Source organism: Eretmochelys imbricata, chromosome 3, assembly GCF_965152235.1.
Source record: "Eretmochelys imbricata isolate rEreImb1 chromosome 3, rEreImb1.hap1, whole genome shotgun sequence".
In the NCBI taxonomy this organism is placed as follows: domain Eukaryota; kingdom Metazoa; phylum Chordata; order Testudines; family Cheloniidae; genus Eretmochelys; species Eretmochelys imbricata.
Genome location: NC_135574.1, coordinates 29193246 through 29215703, shown reverse-complemented (window position 1 = coordinate 29215703; position 22458 = coordinate 29193246). Strand labels below are relative to the sequence as shown.

Sequence of the window (22458 nt, the reverse complement as noted above, 5' to 3'; positions counted from 1 at the left end):
TTTACTCTACGGCTAAATCACGCCACTGGCTGCAACTTCGGGTTTGAGCTCTGCCCCCCAATGGTTATATAACACCCCCACCCACCCCATCCGCTCGGGAACAGTCCGTTTACACGACATAGCCCCGCCGCAAAAAAAACCAAACCAAACCAAAAAACCCCCTCCTGCAAACAACTTGCCAAGCCAGCCCCCTACTCCCGGCGCCGGCCAGCTGACGCCGATTTGCCACCTCCCACCCGGTTGCGTTGGGCTGAGCCCAGGCAGGCTCCTGATTGGCCGGCGGGATCACCTCAGCTCTCCGCCTCCTAGCGCTGAGTCACAATACGAGAGGCGGAGGCAAGCCTGGGCGGCGAGGGCCCCGCCAGGGGGACTCCAGACGGCGGCCGCCGGGAGCCATGGGGGTGTGAGAGCAGCGCGGGTGACGTGCTACGTGACGCTGCTTCCCCCCAAAAGGAAGCTCCTTGGTAGTTCTTGGTGGAGAAAGGACTCAGGGTAGCCCGTTTAGAGGCTGCACCCTGCTGCACAGAAGTGCCCTGATTCCCAGAACAGCGCGGTGTGACTCCAGACCGTGTGTCTCTCACTAACAGAAGCTGGTCCAGTCACAGACATGATCTCCCACCCTGTCTCTTGTGATTCCCAGGGCTAGTCCTGTGGGTGGAAAACTAGCAGGGTTGGGCCCTTGATCTGGTCACTTTGGCAGGGGCGCCATATGATGAGCAACTGCATTTGCAAAAGGCGAACGCCCCAGGTTTCTGATACAGAGGGGTTCCCCCCCTTTAGTTAATGCCCCGGCCTGTTGGCTTGCTGGCTGCTTTTTTTTTTTTGGCTGGTCCCCCCAGGACTGTCAGTTGAGGGTGAACTGTAATTTGGGGGGTTTCTCTCCTGAGCTCTTCATTTTTTATGTCTGGGCAATGTATAAAATTAGGTCCCGCATTTGCTTCCCCCCCCCCCCGTGTTTGCACAGAATGTAACTTTTAGTATAACCCCTTTTGGTATATTTGGCCAAAGACGTCCCTGATATAATCCCACTGATAGGATTTCAGCGTCATGCCTGTAGACGTCTGTTTAATTTCTAATGAACCCTGTTGAATTCATCCCATTACATTCTGTAGGACTTTTCCAGCAGGGGAGGCAGATTTGAAATGCACCCCACACACCAAAATCTGTCTGCCCTGAATTGTGAGATTTAAAAAAAAAAAAAAACCGAATGAACATTAAAATCCCATGGAGTCAGTTTCCTTACCTAGGGCCTGATCCAAAACCCATTAAGTCAACGAGAAGAGTCACTGACTTCAGGGAGCTTTGGATCAGCCCCCAAATGCCTTATCTGGTGGGATGCTGAGTCCCTACTATTAGATGCTGGGCTGCTTTAATTCCTACTGATGTCAGTGGATGTTTGGGAGACCAGGTGAGTAAGGGAGTATCTTTTATTGGACCAACTTCTGTCAGTCAGAGAGACAAGCTTTCGAGCCACGCAGAGCTCTGTGTCTTTTCTCTTTAATATCTTGGGGCCCACACTACACTGCATCTACACTGCATGCAGCAGTGGGTGTTGGGGACATTCACAGGATCAGGCCCCAAGCGACTGACACGTGATAGGTCTGCTGCGGTGTAGGCTGAAGGCTGCTTTTCTGAGGCTTTCCTGATTCCCCTTTCGCCCCCCACCTACCCATGTCTGTATCCTGTGGGTCCCTCCTCTAGGGCGGGCACTAGCCAGCCAGTGAGGTCAATTGACATCTCTGCAGCAAGCTGTTTGCACACAAAGGACAGTCCCAGGACAAGGCAGTAAGTAACTGAGCTTCCTCTTGGAGCGATAATATCAGTTATTGGACTAACTTCTGTTGATGAGAGACAAGCTTTGGAGCTACTCAGTGCTTTGTCTTGATATTCTTCCCTACCTCCTTCTTTGCCCTAAAGGAGAATAAGGGGTGAGGGTGGGGTGTTGTGTATGTGTGATGTGTTTTTGCCTTCCTGTGGTCCTGGGAGCTGTTGATGCTTTCTGTTTGGGGGGGGGGGGGGGAAAGGTGCGGCGAATCGATGATAAAAGGAGGAATTGGGGAGTTTATAAAACACAAGGAGGATTTGGGGTGGGGCAATGGGAAAGACAGAGCTGGGTTTTTAACTGCTTTGGGGTATGTCACCCATTGAAATCCTGAGCTTTAAGCTAGCATCACCAGGCAGGCTTTTCATCCTCCTCTGGCATGTGGTGCCATGACCTTGGGGGTCCCTTCTCTCACCTGCTTGGATTCAGATCCGTGCCTTGGATGGTCTGAACTGCCTGGAGCACTAGCTTTTTCTCTTAATTCTGGGTCTGGTTTTAGTAACAATTTTAGTGAAAATAATAATTCTTGTGAAGAAATGATATAGCTTACTTTCCTCCAGCTAAATTCTGTTTTCAGGTTCATCTGAATGTTTAATTTTAAATTGGCTTGCTGGAACCATCAATGCTAGGCTTTAGAAAGTGCTCCACCAGATCCCCAAAAGGCTAGGATGAGAAATCCTCTTTCCCTGTCTGCCTCAGTCAAAAAATGAGTGGAGAGGAGAGAGCTGGATTTCTCTCTTTAGTTGTTTATTCTCAGCAAAGTGTACCTGACTCCCCTATAGGCAGCTGTGAGCTGAGCAGGGAGTTAGGAAACGTGGAGTCTGTTCCCAGCTCTGCTACTGACTAACTGTGTGACCTTGGGCAAGTCACTTCACCCGTCCGTGCTTCACTTTTCCCATATGTCTTTACCTGCCTTTGAGATCTACTGAAGAAACATGCTACATTAATGTCACTAGACTACATCCCAGCTTTAGCTGAGAGGGGAAAAGGAAAGGGGGATAACCAGGCCAGGTGAGGCATAGATTTAAGATAAGTAAAAGCTGGTTTGAGGGTAGTGGAATTTGTGTAGTGGAATGTGTAAAACTGAACTTCAATTTTTGTTTTGTGGTGTTTTCCTTCTGTAACAACTAGCAGTTGTTTCGAGCGATAGATCCTCTTTGTCCTTTAAGAAGAGGGATTTAAACTTTCATTATGTACTTTATTATAAGGTTTTATATGAATGTCATTATATTCACCCTCATTTTTGAGACTGTGCTACGTGAGAAGAATTTGTGTTGTGTTTTGAAGAAATGCTATATTTTGTGCGAATTATGTTTTTATTATAAGACAAGAGTGTGCTTCACTACTATGTAGTAGCCTGTCTAATAATACTTAGATAACCAAGATGATGTTTTCACCACTGATATGTGATAAACCTTAACTACTATGCTTTGGAGTTGATTTTCTCTTTCATATGTAAACTCATTGGCCTACCAACAGACCCCTTAAACTCCACTTTGTTCTGTTTTGTTGTTTCTTTGCTTGTTTTCATTACCATGGCAGAAAATATATATGTCAGCAACTTTTAAATAGCTGTAGATAAGGATTTGTCATTGTCAGCATTTCAATTATAAAGTCAGATGGAAATTTCTGCTTGCTTTAAAAGTGGCATAAATTCCTGGAGTGAATTTAAAAATGAAAATCAAGTAAAAAATAATCCCCAGCAAAATTATTTGACAATCTCAAGAGTAAGGGTGCGAAACATAAGAGCAGTGGAACACTAATGGATTTCTGATGCTCCTAGATCTCTAATAGCTTTGTTTTAAACTAAAATCTTCATGTTATTAGCCCAGGATGTGAACTGCATGCCAATATCTGCTTTCTTGACTCATGTGAGTACCCCATTCACTTCAGTGTGACATTGGGTTGTCAGGAAGATGAACAGGATTTGATACTAGGCTTTTTTTCATACATCATATGTGTATGCTGTGTAGGTATGTGTGTGTATATGCACACACACACAATGATGACCAGAACAACTCAAAATATAATAAGGGTTTGATCTGAAACTCTTTAAATCCAGAAAATATAGAGTCAAAGGCTAAGAGACAAATCTTACTTTGTATTATTATAAACCATACAACTTAATTGAAAGAAAGGGACACTAGGCCACAGAGAGGTCCCAGCTCAGAGTTGAATATGCTCTATTCTTGGATCACCAGACCGCATTCTGCTTTGATTTACCTTTCTAAAACTCCTTTGACTTCAGTGGAATAGCCTGGATCAGCACCAGAATATAGCCTGCTGTATTTTCTCCAGTTATTTTAAAAGTTTCTAAATCTCATGTACTAATTTGTACTTTGCTGTCTATCTGTTGCATTTATTTTGACCCCGTTGGTAAAGTATGTGAGCACCTCAGAATCTTTACTGTATTTATCCCAATAACAGCCCCGAGAGAAAGAGAAATATCCACATTGATCCTCATTTTACAGATAGGAAACTGAGGCACTGAGAGAGTAAGAGCCTAAGGCCTCTGTGGTAAAGGAGGCAGTTGAACCTGGGTCACTCCACTCCCAGGCTAACATGCTAACCACTGACCATCCTTCCTGTCTTTGCACATGAGGTTTCATCACTAGCAAACTTCCACTCTCCAATTTGATTGAGCTTGCTTTTTTGGTTTAAAGTGCTTTTATAAACATAGTACTGCATTTTTTATATAACTAAACATAGTACTGCACTAACATAGTACTACATTTTTTATATAACATCAACATTTTCAAACTGAAGGACTTCTTGGGCTTTTGGAATGACAGATGTTGAAAATGATGGCAACTCCATACAAGCTAAAGGACATTATTACAATGAACTATTGCCGTGGTTCTTCAACTTCATTGCAATGTGACCCCTTTCTGACAACAAAAATTACTACATGACCCCAGGAGGAGACCGGAGACCGAGCCCAAGGGCTCTGCTGTAGGTGGGGGGCATGTAACCTTAGCCATGGGTGGTGGGGCTTGGGCTTGGGACTTGCTGGGGCCCTTGGCCAACACTAGCCTTGGCAACCCCATTAAAATGGGGTTGCAACCCATTTTTGGGTCTTGATCCACAGTTTGTGTAAGATAAAGAAATACAAGTATTTGCACAAAGGCATTCTTGTTTGATATGTGCTTGTGTAACATCAGCAGACCCTGGTTTTTGGCAGGCAGGCTTGAACCTGGGACCTCAGTGTATGAGCCTCTACAGCATGAGCTAAAGGCCAACTGGCTGTTAGCAAAGGCTGTAGAGCAGACTCATTAATTTCTTTCTCTCTCTTTCTCTCTCTCTAAGTCAGAGGTGGGCAAACTACGGCCCGCGGGCCACATCCGACCCATGGGACCATCCTGCCCAGCCCCTGAGCTCCTGGCCTGGGAGGCTCGCCCCCAGCCCCTCCCCTGCTGTTCCCCCTCCCCTGCAGCTACGCCGCTGTGCGGGCAGCGGGGCTGCGAGCTCCTGCTGCTCTGAGCAGCATGGTAAGGGGGTGGCGGCAGCGCACGCATGCGGCGGTAAAGGGGTTGGGTAGGGGGTCCCAGGGGGCAGTCAGGGGACAGGGAGCAGGGGGTGGTTAGGGGCGAAGGTTCTGGCGTGGTCAAGGGTTGGGGAACAGGAAGGGTTGGATAGGGTCTGGGAGACCTGGGGGGGCCTGTCAGGGGGCGGGGGTGTGGATAGGTCGGGGCAGTCAGGGGACAGGGAGCGGAGGGGGGAGGTTGGATAGGGGGTGGGATCCTGGCGGGGGGCAGTTTGGGGCGGGGAGGAGTTCCAGGAGGGGGCAGTCAGGGGAAAAGGGGGGGGAGGGTTGGATGGGTCGGGGGTTTTGAGGGGGACAATCAGGGGCAGGAAGTGGGAGGGGGCGAATAGAAGGCGGGGGTCAGGCTGTTTTGGGAGGCACAGCCTTCCCTACCTGCCCTCCATACAGTTTCACAGCCTGATGTGGCCCTCGGGCCAAAAAGTTTGGCCACCCCTGCTCTAAGTGGTCTCAGTGCCACTAGATAGGACAGAACACCACACCCAGAAGGTGTGTGGATTACACTTGCATTTCAAACATGGAAATGCAGAAGTGAACTAGGGAACTTTATTTACTAGGGTTGAACTGCAGAATATTTCTGATATTTGAAAAATAATGGTTGGGCCTAATACATTAACAGAGGGCAGATTACTAGGCACCAGTAGACAAACACGACAGAAGTGTGTGGGTGTGGTAGGGACATGTTTCAGCAGCTAGGAAGTTGGTGGGCCTGATTTTTCTCCTAGGCTGCTGCCCCTGGACCATGCTGGGAAGGCCTTTGGTACTGGCTTTGGCTAATAGGTATGTGATTAAAATATGTTATGATTAAGCCATATTTTTAATATCCCAGCCTTTCTTGTTGCTTTTCTTGCTTTATCTTATTTACAGAATAGTCTAAAGCAAACTTTTTATCTGTCATGCTGGCAATGAGATATTTATTTTTAAAGCCAGGCATACCATACTTGGAGCTTATAAGGTCATGTCATCATGGCCTACATAGTGTATTTCTGAATAGGTGAGTGAGTGATCCATACTTCAAACAGGTGGAGTTTCCTCCTTATTCTTCACTTGAGTGGGTGGCAGCAGGATTTTTCCTCTTCTTCCTTGTGGTGATACCAGGAAGTTTACTCCAGTCCCCGCCCCCAAATGAGCATATCGCTTGTCATCTATGGAGGCCAAAGCTGTTGTTTGGGGGAACCTGTGTATCTGCAGTGGTATTTAACCTACCCCAACTCTCCATTTAAAAACCGGTAGGAGAACACTTCAACCTCTCTGGCCACTCAGTAAAAGATCTAAGGGTGGCAATTTTGCAACAGAAAAGTTTCAAAAACAGACTCCAAGGAGAAACTGCTGAGCTTGAATTGATATGCAAGCTAGATACCATTAACTTGGGTTTGAATAGAGACTGGGAGTGGCTGGGTCATTACACATATTGAATCTATTTCCCCATGTTAAGTATCCTCACACCTTCTTGTCAAGTGTCTAAATGGGCCATCTTGATTATTACTACAAAAGTTTTTTCTCCTGCTGATAATAGCTCATCTTAATTAATTAGCCTCTCACAGTTTGTATGGTAACTTCCAACTTATCTGTATATATATATATATATTCCATTCTATGCATCCGATGAAGTGAGCTGTAGTTTTTACATCCTTACAGCTGAGACCAGTGGGGCAGATCCTTAGCTGGAATTGTCACAGCTCCGGTGACTTTAATGGAGCTATGACGATTTACATCAGCTGAGGATTTGTCCTCAGGTTTTGGCCCCTTCCAGCATTGCACTGGTTTAGTGAAAAGTTCCTACTTATTAAAGGGATAGTATACGTTATTATTAACGGTTGTTTATTATTCATACTGTTATAGTGTCTAGGGACCCTATTCATGGGTGACGGTCCACTGTGCTAGGTGTTGTACAGATATAGCAAAAAGACATCTCTGTAGATGTGGTTTTTTTTTTATTGAGCTTTTGGTTTGCTTTGCATTTTAACGTGCTACAGATCATCTTCTAACAGCCTGCCAGACAACTCTGAGTGCAACATATTTCTGACTCAAGAACTTGTTAATGGCAACAGGGAGTGCAGAGGGGTTATAGGAATCTCCTGATTCTGCTTTGTATATTCTGGTTCATCAATATCATTGTGAAATGTATGTGCAGATACTATGTAAAGAGTTATGTATGTATACTGAGAATATGTTACTGAAGTCTATTTCAAGGCATTAGTCACCAGAAAACAGGTTTTCTGTCAGACAAGAGATGTTTAGCCATTGTGACAGACCCAGATGAGTGGGGTACAGGAGTCTGGTAGGAGGCAAATATACTGGCCACTGGATGAATAGTTTTCTGTTCCCTGAGTGACCAGAGCAGGGGCTGCCCTAGAGCAATCAGGAACCTGCTAGAACCAATTAAGACAGGAAAGCTAATCAAGACACCTGGAGCCAATTAAGAACTTTCTAGACTCAATTATGGCAGGCAGGCTAATCAGGACACCTGGTTTAAAAAGGAACTCCCATCAGTTAGTAGGGGGCGCGCAAGGAGCAGGGAGTGAGAAGGCATGCTGCGGCAGGACTGAAGAGTTCAAGCGTGATCGGGCTTCAGGAGGAAGATCCTGCAGTGAGGATAAAGAAGGTGCTGAGGGAAGGCCATGGGGAAGTAGCCCAGGGAGTTGTAGCTGTCACGCAGCTGATACAGGGAACATTGTAGACAGCTGCTATCCACAGGGCCCTGGGCTGGAACCTGGTGTAGAGGTTGGGCCTGGGTTTCCCCCATCCCCCCAACTCCTGATTGGACACAGAAGGAGTTGACCTAGTCTGTGAGAAACACCAGAAGGGAAGGTCTAAATTGGAAAGGGATCTGGCCTGTTCTCGACCCACTAGGTGGGACACAGAGACTGCAGGGATTGTTCTCCATTTTCCCTATGCTGGCCAGTGATGAGGTTAGCTGAGTGGACAGCAAGTTGGACCCACTAGAAAAAGTGGCCAAACTGAGGGCTGCGAGAATCTCTGAGGCAAGCAAATCCACCAATAAGCGCAGGACCCACCAAGGCAAAAGAGGAACTTTGTCACACCATCTATCTATTGTGACAGGGTCGGGCCAGATGGCTACAGGAGAGTGATTTTTTTTGTTTTTTGCTAAATGGTACTTTATTGTCTTTAAAACTAGCAGTTAAAATATCTAAAACAAAAAGAAAAGTTGTCAAGAAATAAAAGATGAACTGTTGAGATCCCACTAATTTTTGTTACTGCAGTGGCTCCATTACATTTTATTCCTTGTTTTTCAGCCTTCGTTCTTCAGATTCTCCTGGCCTATGAATATCATCAATCTTTAGAATCATTCTAACCATCTGAGTAGCCAGAGTAATCTGTTGCTTTTTACTAATTAAGGTTTCTATGATATGCTGTTTCTTCGTACAGGAGAGTGATAGAAGGCAGATATATTAGCCCCAGGTTAAATAGGTCCCTTTTCCCTGGGTAAGGTAACAGGGAAGGTTCCAGAACAATCAGGAACTTTCTGGAAACAATTAAGGCAGACAGGCTGATTAGAACGCCTGCAGTCAATCAAGAAGCTGCTAGAATCAATTAAGGCAGGCTAATCAGGATACCTGGGTTTAAAAAGGAGCTCACTTCAGTTTGTGGTGCGTGCAAGGAGCTGGGAAGAAGAGGCACAAGAAGCTGAGAGTGAGAAGGCGTACTACTGGAAGACTGAGAAGAACAAGTATTATCCGACACCAGGAGGAAGGTCCTGTGATGAGAATAAAGAAGGTGTTGGGAGGAGGCCATGGGGAAGTAGCCCAGGGAGTTGTAGCTGTCACACAGCTGTTACAGGAGCCACTGTAGACAGCTGCAATCCACAGGGCTCTGGGCTGGAACCCGGAGTAGAGGGCGGGCCCAGGTTCCCCCCATCCCTCCAACTGCCTACTTGATACCGGAGGAGTTGAACTGGACTGTGGGTTCCACCAGAGGGGAAGGTCTCTGGCCTGTTCTCCGATCCACTAGGTGGATCAGCAGAGACTGTGGGGATTGTTCTTCTTCCTTTCCCCATGCTGGCCGGTGATGAGGCTAACTGAGTGAACGGCAGATTTGAGCCACGAAAGTGGCCAATCTGAGGGCTGGCGAGAAAATCCGCTAATAAGCGCAGGATCCACCAAGGCAGAGGAGGAACTCTGTCACAACTGGTGAAAGAAGTGGGATTTAGTGTGCACAGCGTGGCGGAAGAAGGAGGGCGTTATTATTATTAAAAAAAGAAAAAAAGGAGTTTTTTTTCCACCACAGTGGACGAGGTAGTGCGGGCACTGATACAAGCCATGGCTGCCCAGCAGGAGGCTACCTGTGTCCAGGCAGCAGGATGCAGTGCGGCTGCAGCAAGAGACTAATCGCCTGCTGATGGACCAGGCTGCTCAAGACTGGGCTATGTTGCGGGAACTGGTAAATCAAGTGAAGGCCCTTACAGAGATGAACCACGGCCATGATGGGATGCGGATCATATGGGCCAGCAATTGCCTGCAGAAAATGACAGGGGAGGATGACATAGAGGCATATCTCCTGGCCTTTGAGAGGACAGCCCTACGGGAGGCCTGGCCTCAAGATCAGTGGTCTGGCATCCTTGCCCCATTCCTGTGTGGGGAGGCCCAGAAGGCCTGCTATGATCTGCCTGAAGAAGCTGCAGCAGACTACCCCTAGCTGAAAGCAGAGATCCTGGCCAGATCTGGGGTAACGACCGCAATGCAGGCCCAGCGGTATCACGAGTGGAGGTACCAGGAAAACAAAACCCCGTGGTCCCAATTGTTTGACCTCATCCATCTCTCACGAAAGTTGTTGCGAACTGAGTCCCGGAGTCCAGAAGAGATACTTGAGGTTCTGGTCATCAACCGGTACATGAGAGGACTACCGCCAGACCTTCGCGCCTGGGTAAGCCAGAACGAACCCTCCACCTATGACGAGGTTGTCGCACTGGTAGAGAGGCGAAGGACGGTGAGGGAGCTGACCCTTCCAGTTGAGGAAGAAGCACCCCGGGTTAAACTAGCAGCACCAAGCCCTAGAGCTCGGGTGACTGGGCCACCAGGAGAGCCCAGGTGGAAAAAGAGAGGGGCTGAAGGCCCACCAGAGTCCACAAAGAGTCGGAGCACTGAGGGGGAAGAGGATCGTGATGTTAGACTGCCCAAACCGAGAGACCGGGGAATGTCTAGGGCACCATATGGATGTTACACCTGGGGGGAGTGGGGACACATAGCTGCACAGTGTCCCAATGCTGAGGAGCCTATGCAGTGTAACCTGGGGAACTGGGCAGACACATGCTCCCTAATCCACCTTGTGGGGGTCTCACTAACCCCACATATGTACACCAGACCAGTGAAGCTAAATGGGTAGCGACCACAGCACTGGTAGATTTGGGGAGTGCTATCATGCTTGTCTTGGGGAAGCTCGTGAAGCGTAATCTGCTGCTGTGGGCTAAGCGTACGGCGATAACATGCGTCCCTGGCACAGTTGGTTATTACCCCACCATCCCAGTAAAAATCGAGATTCAGGGGAACACTACTGAGGTAGCAGCAGGTGTAGTCACTAAACTCCCGTACCCGGTGCTCATAGGGAGGGACTTCCCAGGGTTTGGAGACTTACTCCCGGTAGGGGAATTGGAGAAAGGGGGAAACCCTGAAGTCAGTGAGGCATCCACAGTAGACTGTCAACCCCCAATCTTCTTTGAAATATCCCCAGATCTGTTCTCCACTCCCAGACAGGGGAGAAAGTCAAAAAGGGAAAGGACGGCAGCTAAGGCCTTGGGAACCCGAATACTGACCCAAAGCCAGAGGGTCGCTCTTGTAGGTAGGTGGACCTGAGCAGCTGAAAAGGAGGCCACCCACGAGGGAGAAGCACCCGAGTCTGTCCCACACCTTAACGCCTCTGAACCAGTAAAGGCAACAGAGACTGGCCCCCTAGAACTCGGGCAGATTAGCCCTGGGAGAGGAAATTTTGGATGGGACCAGGCTGAAGACCCGAGGTACGACAACATTAGGAAGAAGGTGACCAAAATAGATGGGGTCCCCGTGGAAGGGAAAACCCAGGGACCACGACCCTACTTCATAACAAAGAAGAATCTCTTATACCACGTTGCGCCAGTACAGGGGCAGAAGGTACAGCAGATCCTAGTACCTCAAAAACGCCAGAATGCAGTATTAAGTCTTGCCCATAGTCCTCTTTTTGGGGGGCATTTGTGGGTAGAGAAGACCCTGGCATGGGTCCTGCGATGATTCTTCTGGCCCGGAGTATATGACGAAGTACGGAGGTACTGTGCTTCCTGCCCAGAGTGCCAGCTGCACAGTCCCCATCCCCACTTGAGAGCACCTTTAGTACCCTTCCCATCATAGAGGTCCCCTTTGAGCGAATAGCCATGGACCTAGTGGGACCCCTGGAGAAGACAGCCCGGGGCCACCAATATATACTTGTTGTTCTGGATTATGCTACTCGCTATCCAGAAGCCGTCCCCCTGCGGAACGCGGCCTCTAAAATGATGGCTAAAGAGTTAAGTTGGTGGGGATCTTTACCCGAGTGGGGCTACCAAAGGAGATATTAACAGACCAAAGTACCCCATTTATGTCGAAGCTAATGTACGCTGCTCCATATCCCCTCCCTGAGAACTTCAGTCTATCATCCGCAGACTGATGGGCTGGTAGAAAGGTTTAACCGAACCCTCAAGGCAGTGATAAGGAAAGTGGTAAGTCGGGATGGGAAGGATTGGGACACCCTACTACCCTACATTATGTTCGCAATCTGGGAGGTACCTCAGGCCTCAACTGGGTTTTCCCCCTTTTGAGTTATTATACAGACGCCACCCCCGTGGCATACTAGATATCGCAAAAGAAATCTGGTAAGAGGAACCCAATGAGGGGAGAAATATAATTGACCACGTGTTGCAGATGCGAGAACGTATAGCCCAGGTCACCCCTATTGTACGGGAACATCTGGAAAAGGCGCAGGAGGTCCAGCGAACCCATTACAATCGCCAGGCAAAAGTCCGACAGTTCCAACTAGGGGATCAGGTAATGGTGTTGGTATCCACGGCAGAAAGCAAGCTTTTGGCCCAATGGCAGGGGCCCTATGAGGTGGTTGAACCCATGGGGGAAGTAACCTACAAGGTGTGGCAGCCAGGACGCCGGAAACAAGAACAAATTTATCACATTAACCTCTTAAAGCCAACAAGAGGCGTGTGTAGTGGCCCAAGAGACCCCGATCCAGGGAAATAACATGCAGGGGCAGATCAGGATATCCACTGATCTGACACCAAACCAGAAGAAGGAGGTAACTGAGATGATCAACCGATACTAGGATGTGTTTTCAACCAAACCAGGTCTGACCACCGAAGCATATCACCACATTATCACAGACCCTGGGGCAAAGGTAATTTTAAGGCCCTATTGGGTCCCAGCGGCAAAAAGGGAGGAGATCAAGGCAGAGGTAAAAAGGATGTTGGAGCTGAGAGTCATCGAAGAGTCCCACAGTCAGTGGTCAAGCCCGATTGTGTTGGTGCCCAAACTGGATGGCACCACTAGGTTTTGTAATGACTTTCGTCGGCTGAATGAGATATCCAAATTCAATGCATACCCCATACCCCGTACTGATGAGTTAGTTGACCACCTGGGCAATGCCCAATTTTTGACCATCCTTGATTTAACAAAGGGATACTGGCAGATTCCCCTTGCCAAAGATGCGAAAGAAAAGATGGCATTCTCTACCCTAGAAGGTCTGTTTTAATATACTGTTCTTCCTTTTGGACTGCATGGGGCACCTGCCACTTTGTCTTATGGACAAGCTCCTATGGCCCCATACCAGTTATGCAGCGGCATATCTGGATGATGTGATTATTCACACCCCTGACTGAGAAACCCACTTGGAAAAGGTGGAAGCGGTTCTGGACACACTAAGACGGGCTGGCCTCACAGCCAACCCAGCCAAGTGTACTATAGGGCTAGCTGAGGCTAAATACCTCGGGGCATGGTCAAGCCCAAAGGGGCATGGTCAAGGGGCATGGTCAAGCCCAAACTAAACAAACTAGAGGCTATCCAAAATTGGCCCTGGACATGTCAGAAAAAGCAAATCCGCGTATTCCTGGGTGTGGTGGGGTACTACCAATGATTTATTCCCCATTTTGCTACCAGATCGAGTCCCCTGACAGATCTGATAAAAGTCCAGACATGGTGAAGTGGACAGATGCCGCAGAGAAAGCATTCATGTATCTACGGACAGCCCTCTACAGTAACTCCATGCTTATAGCCCCAGAGTTCAACAAAGAATTAATTTTACAGACGGATGCATCTGAAGTAGGATTGGGAGCTGTCCTATCGCAGATCGAAGATGAAGAACACCCAATCCTCTACCTCAGCAGGAAACTCCTCCCGAGAGAGCAGAAGTATGCCGTGGTTGAAAGAGAGTGCCTAGCTGTGAAATGGGCCATGGAAACACTACGTTATTACCTTCTGGGACAACAGTTTACCCTTGTGACCGACCATGCACCCCTCCAGTGAATGCAGTGAAATAAAGAGAAGAATGCAAGGGTGACCAGATGGTTCCTGTCCCTACGAACTTTCCAATTCACCACGCAACACCGGGCTGGAAGCCACCATGGCAATGCAGATGGCTTGTCACGGGTACACTGCCTGACGTCCCAAGTTGCCCAGACCCGTGTTGTTGAGCAGAGTGGGGGGATATGTGACAGGGTTGGGCCAGATGGCTACAGGAAAGTGATATAAGGCAGATATATTAGCCCCAGGTTAAATAGGTCCCTTTTCCCTGGGTAAGGTAACAGGGAAGGTTCCAGAACAATCAGGAACTTTCTGGAAACAATTAAGGCAGACAGGCTGATTAGAACACCTGCAGCCAATCAAGAAGCTGCTAGAATCAATTAAGGCAGGCTAATCAGGGTACCTGGGTTTAAAAAGGAGCTCACTTCAGTTTGTGGTGAGTGTGAGGAGCTGGGAGCAAGGAGTGCAAGAAGCTGAGAGTGAGAAGGCGTAGTACTGGAAGACTGAGAAGAACAAATATTATCCGACATCAGGAGGAAGGTCCTGTGATGAGAATAAAGAAGGTGTTGGGAGGAGGCCATGGGGAAGTAGCCCAGGGAGTTGTAGCTGTCACGCAGCTGTTACAGGAGCCACTGTAGACAGCTGCAATCCACAGGGCTCTGGGCTGGAACCCGGAGTAGAGGGTGGGCCCAGGTTCCCTCCATTCCCCCAACTGCCTACTTGATACCGGAGGAGTTGAACTGGACTGTGGGTTCCACCAGAGGGGAAGGTCTCTGGCCTGTTCTCCGATCCACTAGGTGGATCAGCAGAGACTGCAGGGATTGTTCTTTAGCCTCATCACTGGCCAGCATGGGGAAAGGACAACTGAATGAATGGCAGATTTGAGCCACAAAAGTGGCCAATCTGAGGGCTGCCATGAACCTCTGAGGCGAGAAAATCCACCAATAAACGCAGGACCCACCAAGGCAGAGGAGGAACTCTGTCACACTATGTATAAATTGACTATTGCCCCATTCACAATTGGTCCCTTATCACCAGTCTGAAATGAATGCAAATGAAGAATTAAACTAACAGGAAGAGGAACACAGCAGGGGAAGAGAACCTTATCTTGAGGTGCATATAAAAGGTTTGCTTGAGTATATTTGGGGGTACAAAGGAGATACCTGGGCATTCCTTACGTAGGAAGTAAATGGATGGCAGACTTGCTTCGTGAAAAAGTGGTCTCAACTAGAGTTAGCTGAAAACGGTGAAAAGAACTTTGGGTGAGATAAGCTTCTTTAGAGAGGAGGTTAACCTGTTAGCTAAGTTTCGTCTCTAGAAAGCATGTTATGATTGTGTTTTTATATATAACCATTTGTTCCCAATATTCTTATTCACTGAATCTCTGTTTTTTGATAAACTTATCCTTGTGCTCACTATAAATATAGCTAAGTGCTTTGGTGTTAAGCAAATTACTGGTCAGGAGTTGACTCTTACAAGCTGGTGTGTACTGTTCCTTTGGGAACAGCAGGCCTGATAATTCTATGAGTGTTCATTAGATAAGGGGCTGGACACTACAGGGAACGCCCAGAGGACTTGGTGTGTGCCTATCACTACTTGTACAGAGAGAGTGAGGTCTGTGGAGGCCTGGAAGGTAGTGCTTGTGCTTCCAGAGGTTATTAGTTTCGGGGAGCTAATCCACAGCCTGCATAGATAAAACTACTTTGCGCTAAGTACAGGTGGTGGTAAGAGCCTCAGAACCCTGGGTACCGGCACAATGTTATCAAAGTTATTATTGCATGGGATTTTCAGAAAGCACCAAGTGACTTAGGAGCACAACTCCCATTGAAAGTTAATGGGACTAGTATTCCTAAGTGATTTGTGTGCTTTTGAAAAATCCCATCCATTATTTGAGAACAGCCGAAGATGTGCTAGGCCCCCTTACAGAAGGAACAGAAGTCCTGCTCAAAAGACTTTACAATCTACATTTTGATGTGACCTAATGAGTGAGGGTGAAGAACAGTATGGTGGGGAATTGGGGTCACAGAAAGGATACAGAAACGTGGTTATAAAGTAATTCAGTTAAAAGTATGTGGACATTATGGTGGCTCCTTTTAAAGGTTTCATTTTATAGTTATAGTTATATATAAAACGGAGAAAAAAGATTTAAGACAGTGAACTTAGTTATTGTGGGCATGTGGGAGAAGTGAACTTTTAGAAGAGATTTAAATGAGGAGGTGGTGGTGGTGGCTTACGTAGATCAGCCTGGTGTAGGTTACTAAAATATTTAATATGACAGCTAACCATTTATTTTTGACCTATTCATCTACCAGAAAAAGTGTCTTCATTGGGATCCCAGTTTTGCAATGCAAAATGCTGAATGTGCCTTACAGTCAAAGCGAGATGACAATGCTCAGCAGCTTTCAGAATTAGGCTCATGTTTCTTCAGGTTGAAAATGATACCAGGTAGTCGGAAAAGTTGGCTAAGTGCTTTTATTTTCATTGTAGCTACATGTTGTTGTCCCAAGGTACAGATCTGCCAGTACATTCTAGTTCAGTACAAAGAACAAAATGACAGAAATTGGGAAATTCTAACAGAAGCAGTGCAGATAGTCAGCATAATTTCTCTTTGATTTTTTTAATGAGCTTGGAGCGGAATGGCTTTATATTTTCCCAGTAGCAACAATATTTTCATATGGTATGACATCTACTACCATACAGAGAAAGATTATGTCTTTGTACAGTGTGTTCTTATGGAGGTCAGAGGGCCACTAAATTCAGTGTGAGGAATACTAAGGGTTATATCCCCTGAGCTTGAAGTTGTTTGTTCTTGGAACTGCTGCCTGGATAGCGAGTAAAAGACTTCTTGGAGCAACTGGAGTAAACCACATGGTCAAGCCCACATGCAGCCTCCTTGGGAATTGAGGAATGTTTCCTGGAATGCTGACATTCTCTGGAACTGACCCTGGCCCCAGACTATAACTCTTGGTTGTATTGCTCTTTAAAAATTAAATGTGGTTGGGAATCTCAGTCAGAATTCTGAATTACTTCATGCTGTAAATAGCCTTGTGCCCCTTTCATGCCCTGAACGTACAACCACTACAGCATTTGTTAGAAGTTTGAAACAATCCCAAAACTTTTCCATCAGCTCTAGCTGGTGGCCAGCAGTTTAAAAAGTATCAGATCCAGTTTTCCTGGACTTCATTTTGGAAATGAATGAGGATGTATGAAAATACACATAAAGATGGAAGAGGATTTCCTCATGGTCAGAGAATGTTGTACATCAGGGGTGTCCAACCTGAGCCTGCAAAGGAGCCAGAATTTACCAATGTACATTGCCAAAGAGCCACAGTAATACGCCAGCAGCCCCCCATCAGTTCCTCATCCCCACTCCCAGCGCCTCCCACCCACTGGCAGCCCTGCTGATCAGCACCTCCCCCTCCCTTCCTGCACCTCCTAATCAGCTGTTTTGTGGTATGCAGGAGGCTCTGGGGGGTAGTGGGAGGAGCGAGGGCACGGCAGGCTCAGGGGAGGGGATGGGAAGGGGTGGAGTGGGGGCAGGGCCCGTGACAGAGCCAGGGGTGAGCAGTGAGCACCCTCCGGCACATTGGAAAGTTGGCGCCTGTAGCTGCGGCCCCGGAGTCGGTGCCTATACAAGGAGCCGCCTGTTAACGTCTGAAGAGCCGCATGTGGCTCCGGAGCCACCGGTTGGCCACCCCTGGTGTACATTAAACAAATGAACAAAGCACTAGAGGCAAAGGCATTATTGAGGGGCTAAAGTCATCTAAGCTGGAGCAGAGGGGTGCAAACTGCACCTTGACTCTCTGCACTCTCAGAGGGCTTCATTCTGAGGACAGGCTGTGATTGCTGTGATTTGTGCTGGGTGAGGGCTATTTTAAAATCTTCTCATAGCTGCTTAGGAGCCCTACTGGTATAAACTGCTGAGGGGATGCACTGAATCAGCCATTCCCGGTCCTCTTCCCTGGCTGGCATCATTGGGACTGTGCTGGCCCCCGCAGGTTCCCTCTCATGTGAGGAGAGTTTGTGGCTTCTTTGCAACCGCTCACCTACTAGACATTCTGTTGCTGCAGGACTCTGCCAGGTCCTATGACAGTATCAGGCATAGACTGAGGTGAATCAGGGACATGATGTGTTGGGCCCAATTGTAACAACCTTTACATTTGTTTGAGCTGAAAATAAAATCTGTTTCTTACTAGATCGTATCTTTTTTTTTTTTTTTTAAATCCCCAAGTAGAAACAACGGTAGTATTTCCAAAGCAGCAGTCTGTGCCCAGAGCTCTAGCTGCACTAGGATGCTGCTGCCCCTTAAAGGTGCATTCAGCCAGATGCTTGTGTAATCAAAGAGCCCACAGAGGGAGAGTGGTTTGTCTCCCTTTCTTGATAGTAGAAGGTTTTACTCGTGTGCACCAGTTAGTGAATATTTCTTGTTAAAATGAGTTAATCAGGAACATGTTTTCTAAATACCGTGTGTTCCCTGAATTTAGCAGTATAAATAATGAACAGGAGATATTTCATATTCATGAAGATTAGTGAGCTCTCTGCATATGTTTGTATACCTCTTTCAGCTAACTCAAAGCTCCAGTGGTCATTCCTGCATTCATTGGCACACCATGTGGATTTGTGTTCCTCTTTGAAAATTTTAGCACCATGAACCCATTACTTAATTACAAACATCCATATATTATTAATTATGCTACATTAGTGCTCAGGTTCCCCAAACTTCCCATTATAAGATCCTGTTTTCAGTTGTTTATAACTTTGCCAGACTTTAACCTTTTGAGACAAGGTTTTCTATGCTGGATATTGGCCATGGGCTGAAATTTTATGGAAAATTTCGGATGAAACACTTCAGCCATTTCCAAGAATGAAGTTAGTGAAAAATACACTGTTTTGCCCATGTTAAAAATGCTGACAACCTCTCCTTTGAAAAGCTGTAGTATCCACATTCTTGGAACAGGGACTTGAAATTTGGCAAGTTGGTGACCTTTTTGTTAGGGATTTGCCTTTTGCTGTCCCTGTGATATCCACCAAAATTTGATCAAGTTATAATCCTCTGAAAAATCTCAATTTGCACATGCTGTGGAGGAGATCTCTGATGACCTGAAAATCTAAAAGGAATCATACAAAACATGGAGACATGGACAGATTGCTAAGGATGAGTATAAAGAATAGCACAAGCATACAGAGACAAAATTAGAAAGGCGAAGGCACAAAATATGTTTCACCTAGCAAGGGAAATAAAGGGCAATAAAAAGAGGTTCTATAAATATATTAGGTGTAAGAGAAAGAGGAAGGAAATCTAAGTCTATTATTTAATGGGGAAGGAGAGCAAATAACAGGTGATGCAGAGAAGGCTGAGATGTTTAATGCCTTTTTTGCTTCAGTCTTCGCTAGAAAGGTTAAATGTGACCAGATGCTTAAGACAATTAGTATTACACAAGGGGGAAGATTCTTGGGCCAGAATAGGGAAAAACAGGTTAAAGGATATTTAGATAAGTTAGGTGTATTTAAGTAAGAAGGGCCAGATGAAATTCACCCTCCAGTTCTCAAGGAACTAGCTGAAGTAATCCCTGAATCATTAGTGATTATCTTCAAGAATGGTTGGAGGGCAAGTGAGGTCCCAGAGGACTAGGGAAGAGCACAAACAGTACTATTTTCAAAAAAAGAGGACCCAGAAATTGTAGACCAGTCCACCTAACTTTGATACCTGGAACGTAAGGCTTTTGACACAGTCCCACATGATGCTCTCATAAGAAATTAGGGGTGCTGTTTAGATGAAAATACCTTAAAGTGGGTGCATAACAGGCTGGGCCCCCCTAGTATGTGTGCATTATGATATAGTGTTTAATTCATATTTCAAAGTCAGAAGGGACCATTGTGATCATCTAGTCTGACCTCGTGTATAACGCAGGGCAAAGAACGTCCCCAAAATAATTGCTAGAGCAGATCTTTTAGAAAAACATCCAATTACATGATCACATACTATTTTTTTGACAGGAAAAGTCTTATGAAGTTTCTCTCTCTCCCTTTGTACTGGAGTGGGAGATTTGCTCTTGACTTAAATGGTGGTGGGAGAAATGGACCAGCTGAGGGGCAACCCACTTGCCCAGACCAACTATACAGGCAAGGCGTACTCAATATTGAAAACGAAAGAAAGTGATGTTGTGGAGGAGGGATATGGAACAAAAAAAGCTTGTCAATTTAGATACAGTTGGAGCAATATTTGGGAGTTGCAGAGTCTCAAAGTCTGACTGTGGTTTAGAACACAGCTGTTCTCTGGAGTTTTGGAAGTAGTTATAACTCTGAGCTGTACTTTGTTTTTTAGTGTCTGTTCAAAAGTACAGCCACTGTAAATAAATTAGACTGGGTATTCTCATTCTGTGTGAAATCATTTCTTTTCTAACATGAAAATAATCCATTGCTGGAATGTAAAGGTTTCTGGATTGTTCAGAAGTCTTGACAATACCATAGATTTTGTTGACTACACGTATCTTCTGTATGCTTCTTTCCAGGCACAAACCATGAATTACGTTGGGCAGTTAGCAGGCCAAGTATTTGTTACTGTGAAGGAGCTCTACAAGGGATTAAATCCTGCCACGCTATCTGGATGTATTGATATAATTGTTGTACGTCAGCCAGATGGAAATCTTCAGTGTTCCCCTTTCCATGTGCGCTTTGGGAAAATGGGGGTTCTGCGTTCTAGAGAGAAAGTGGTAAGAAAACAGAAATCTTGTTACTTTTCTCTTGTTTTCTCAGTGTGTGAACTCATTGCATGTAGGTACAGAAGATGTTACAATGTAGCAGTCAAAGCTTTCATTAAATGGTCTTTATAAAGAGCCTAAACTGTATTTTCAAGGTTCATTTGAAATTGTTGATACTGATAACGTTATTTTAATGCATAATGTGTAGACAGTTGATCATAATAACTGTGAACCAAACTACAGTTAGGCAAATTTATTGACTGAAAATACAGTTTCCATGTCTACATTTAGACTTTTACTTGGAATTTCGCAAGATATAACTATGGCTTATGTTATTTAACTGGATGATATTTATAGGATAGTGTTGGAATCTTGACAAATATTTTAATTAAGGTACATCTCAAGATTCCTCTCATTATAGCTAAATTTTAAAGTTTTGCTGTAGTTTCTGTTAAATAATAATCTATACATGCTCATGATGAAATGCTTTCCATAATTGTTGCAAAATTCCTTTTCAATATGGCAAAAGGTTGACAGTACAGACCTATGTTAACATTAAGTTCTCATGGTTTTACACTAGGACCTTGTTGTTCATCATGTTTATTAATGACCTGGAAAAAGGTGTGAATGGTGAGGTAGTAAAATTTGTAGATGACAAAATTATTTAGGTTATTCAAAGCTAGAGAAGACTGTCAGGGACTTCAGAGGAACCTACAAAGCTAGGAGAACTGGCAGCCTCATGTCAAATGAAAGCCACTGGTGTCAAATGCATGATGATTTGGCAGAATAATCTGTACTACTTATACACATTTTGGGTTCTAAGTTAACTGAAATCGCTAAGGAAACAGACCTGAGTGTCATTGTGGATAGCTGAGTGAAAACTATTGCTCACTACTTTTCTGAGTCAAAAGGGAAAATGTGTATTAAGAGTGGATAGAAAATAATATTGGATAATGCCTTTATGTAAATCAGTTGGGTGCCCTGGCCTGAAATACTGTGTTCAGTTATGGTCACCCTAATCTTAAAAATGATATAACAAATAGAATGGGTGACTGAAATGATTAGAGGCATAGAGATACTTCTGGCATGGAGGAGAGATTGAAAAGATTGGGGCTATTTAGAAAGGGGATATGACAGTGATTGAACAACAATGAATGGTATGGAGATGGCAAATCAGGTTTTCCTATTTCTCCTTTATCATAGTGGCAGGACAGGGCGCATTTAATGAACTTGAAAGGCAATACATTTACAACTGATAAAAGGAAATACATTTTCACTCAATGTACAATTTGTCTGTGATACTTTTTGATGACAAGATATCACTGAGGTCAAGAGCTCAGTAGGATTTAAAAGAGATTAGAAATTTATGTGGCTAATGCAACACCTACAGTTACATTAGATAAAATACAGAATTTTTTTAATATGGGATAAAAACCTTCATGATTCAGGGTGCAAGTCAACCATTAACTAACAGAGGTTAGCAAGATACTACCCCAATAGGCAGCTTTCCCCATAATTATTTACTATAGGTTTCTTTCACCTTCCTCTGAAGCATCTGACCAATGTCCGGGACAGGCTAGAGCAATAGATGGACTTGATATGGCAGTTCCTCTGTACCTAAGATTACTTTATTTTTATTGTTTTGTTTTTTCCCCCAAGGTTGACATAGAAATTAATGGAGAATCTGTAGATTTGCACATGAAACTAGGGGACAACGGAGAGGCATTTTTTGTACAGGAAATGGATAATGATCAGGTAATGTCCAAAGATAATTTTCATTTGTCAAAATTCTGATGCATACACTGTGGCAGCGATTTTGAATTTAGGGCTTTTGTTTAAAAATATGCCTCTATCTAGTGTATGTGTAACTGTATCATTCTGATAGAAAAATGCACAGCAACTCAT

General features: G+C 45.5%; 1 protein-coding gene across 2 annotated transcripts in view; it reads left to right on the top strand.

Moving 5' to 3' along the window:
* Window positions 1-1682: 1682 nt before the first annotated feature.
* Window positions 1683-22458, top strand: part of LPIN1 (lipin 1) — a 62726-nt gene continuing 41950 nt past the window's right edge. For both annotated transcript variants that reach the window (XM_077812514.1, XM_077812513.1), the window contains exons 1-3: window positions 1683-1785; window positions 20365-20565; window positions 22213-22308. In XM_077812514.1, the coding sequence (XP_077668640.1) occupies window positions 20374-20565; window positions 22213-22308 (288 nt within the window). In that variant the 5' untranslated portion in view covers window positions 1683-1785; window positions 20365-20373. The remainder of the gene's footprint in view (window positions 1786-20364; window positions 20566-22212; window positions 22309-22458) is intronic.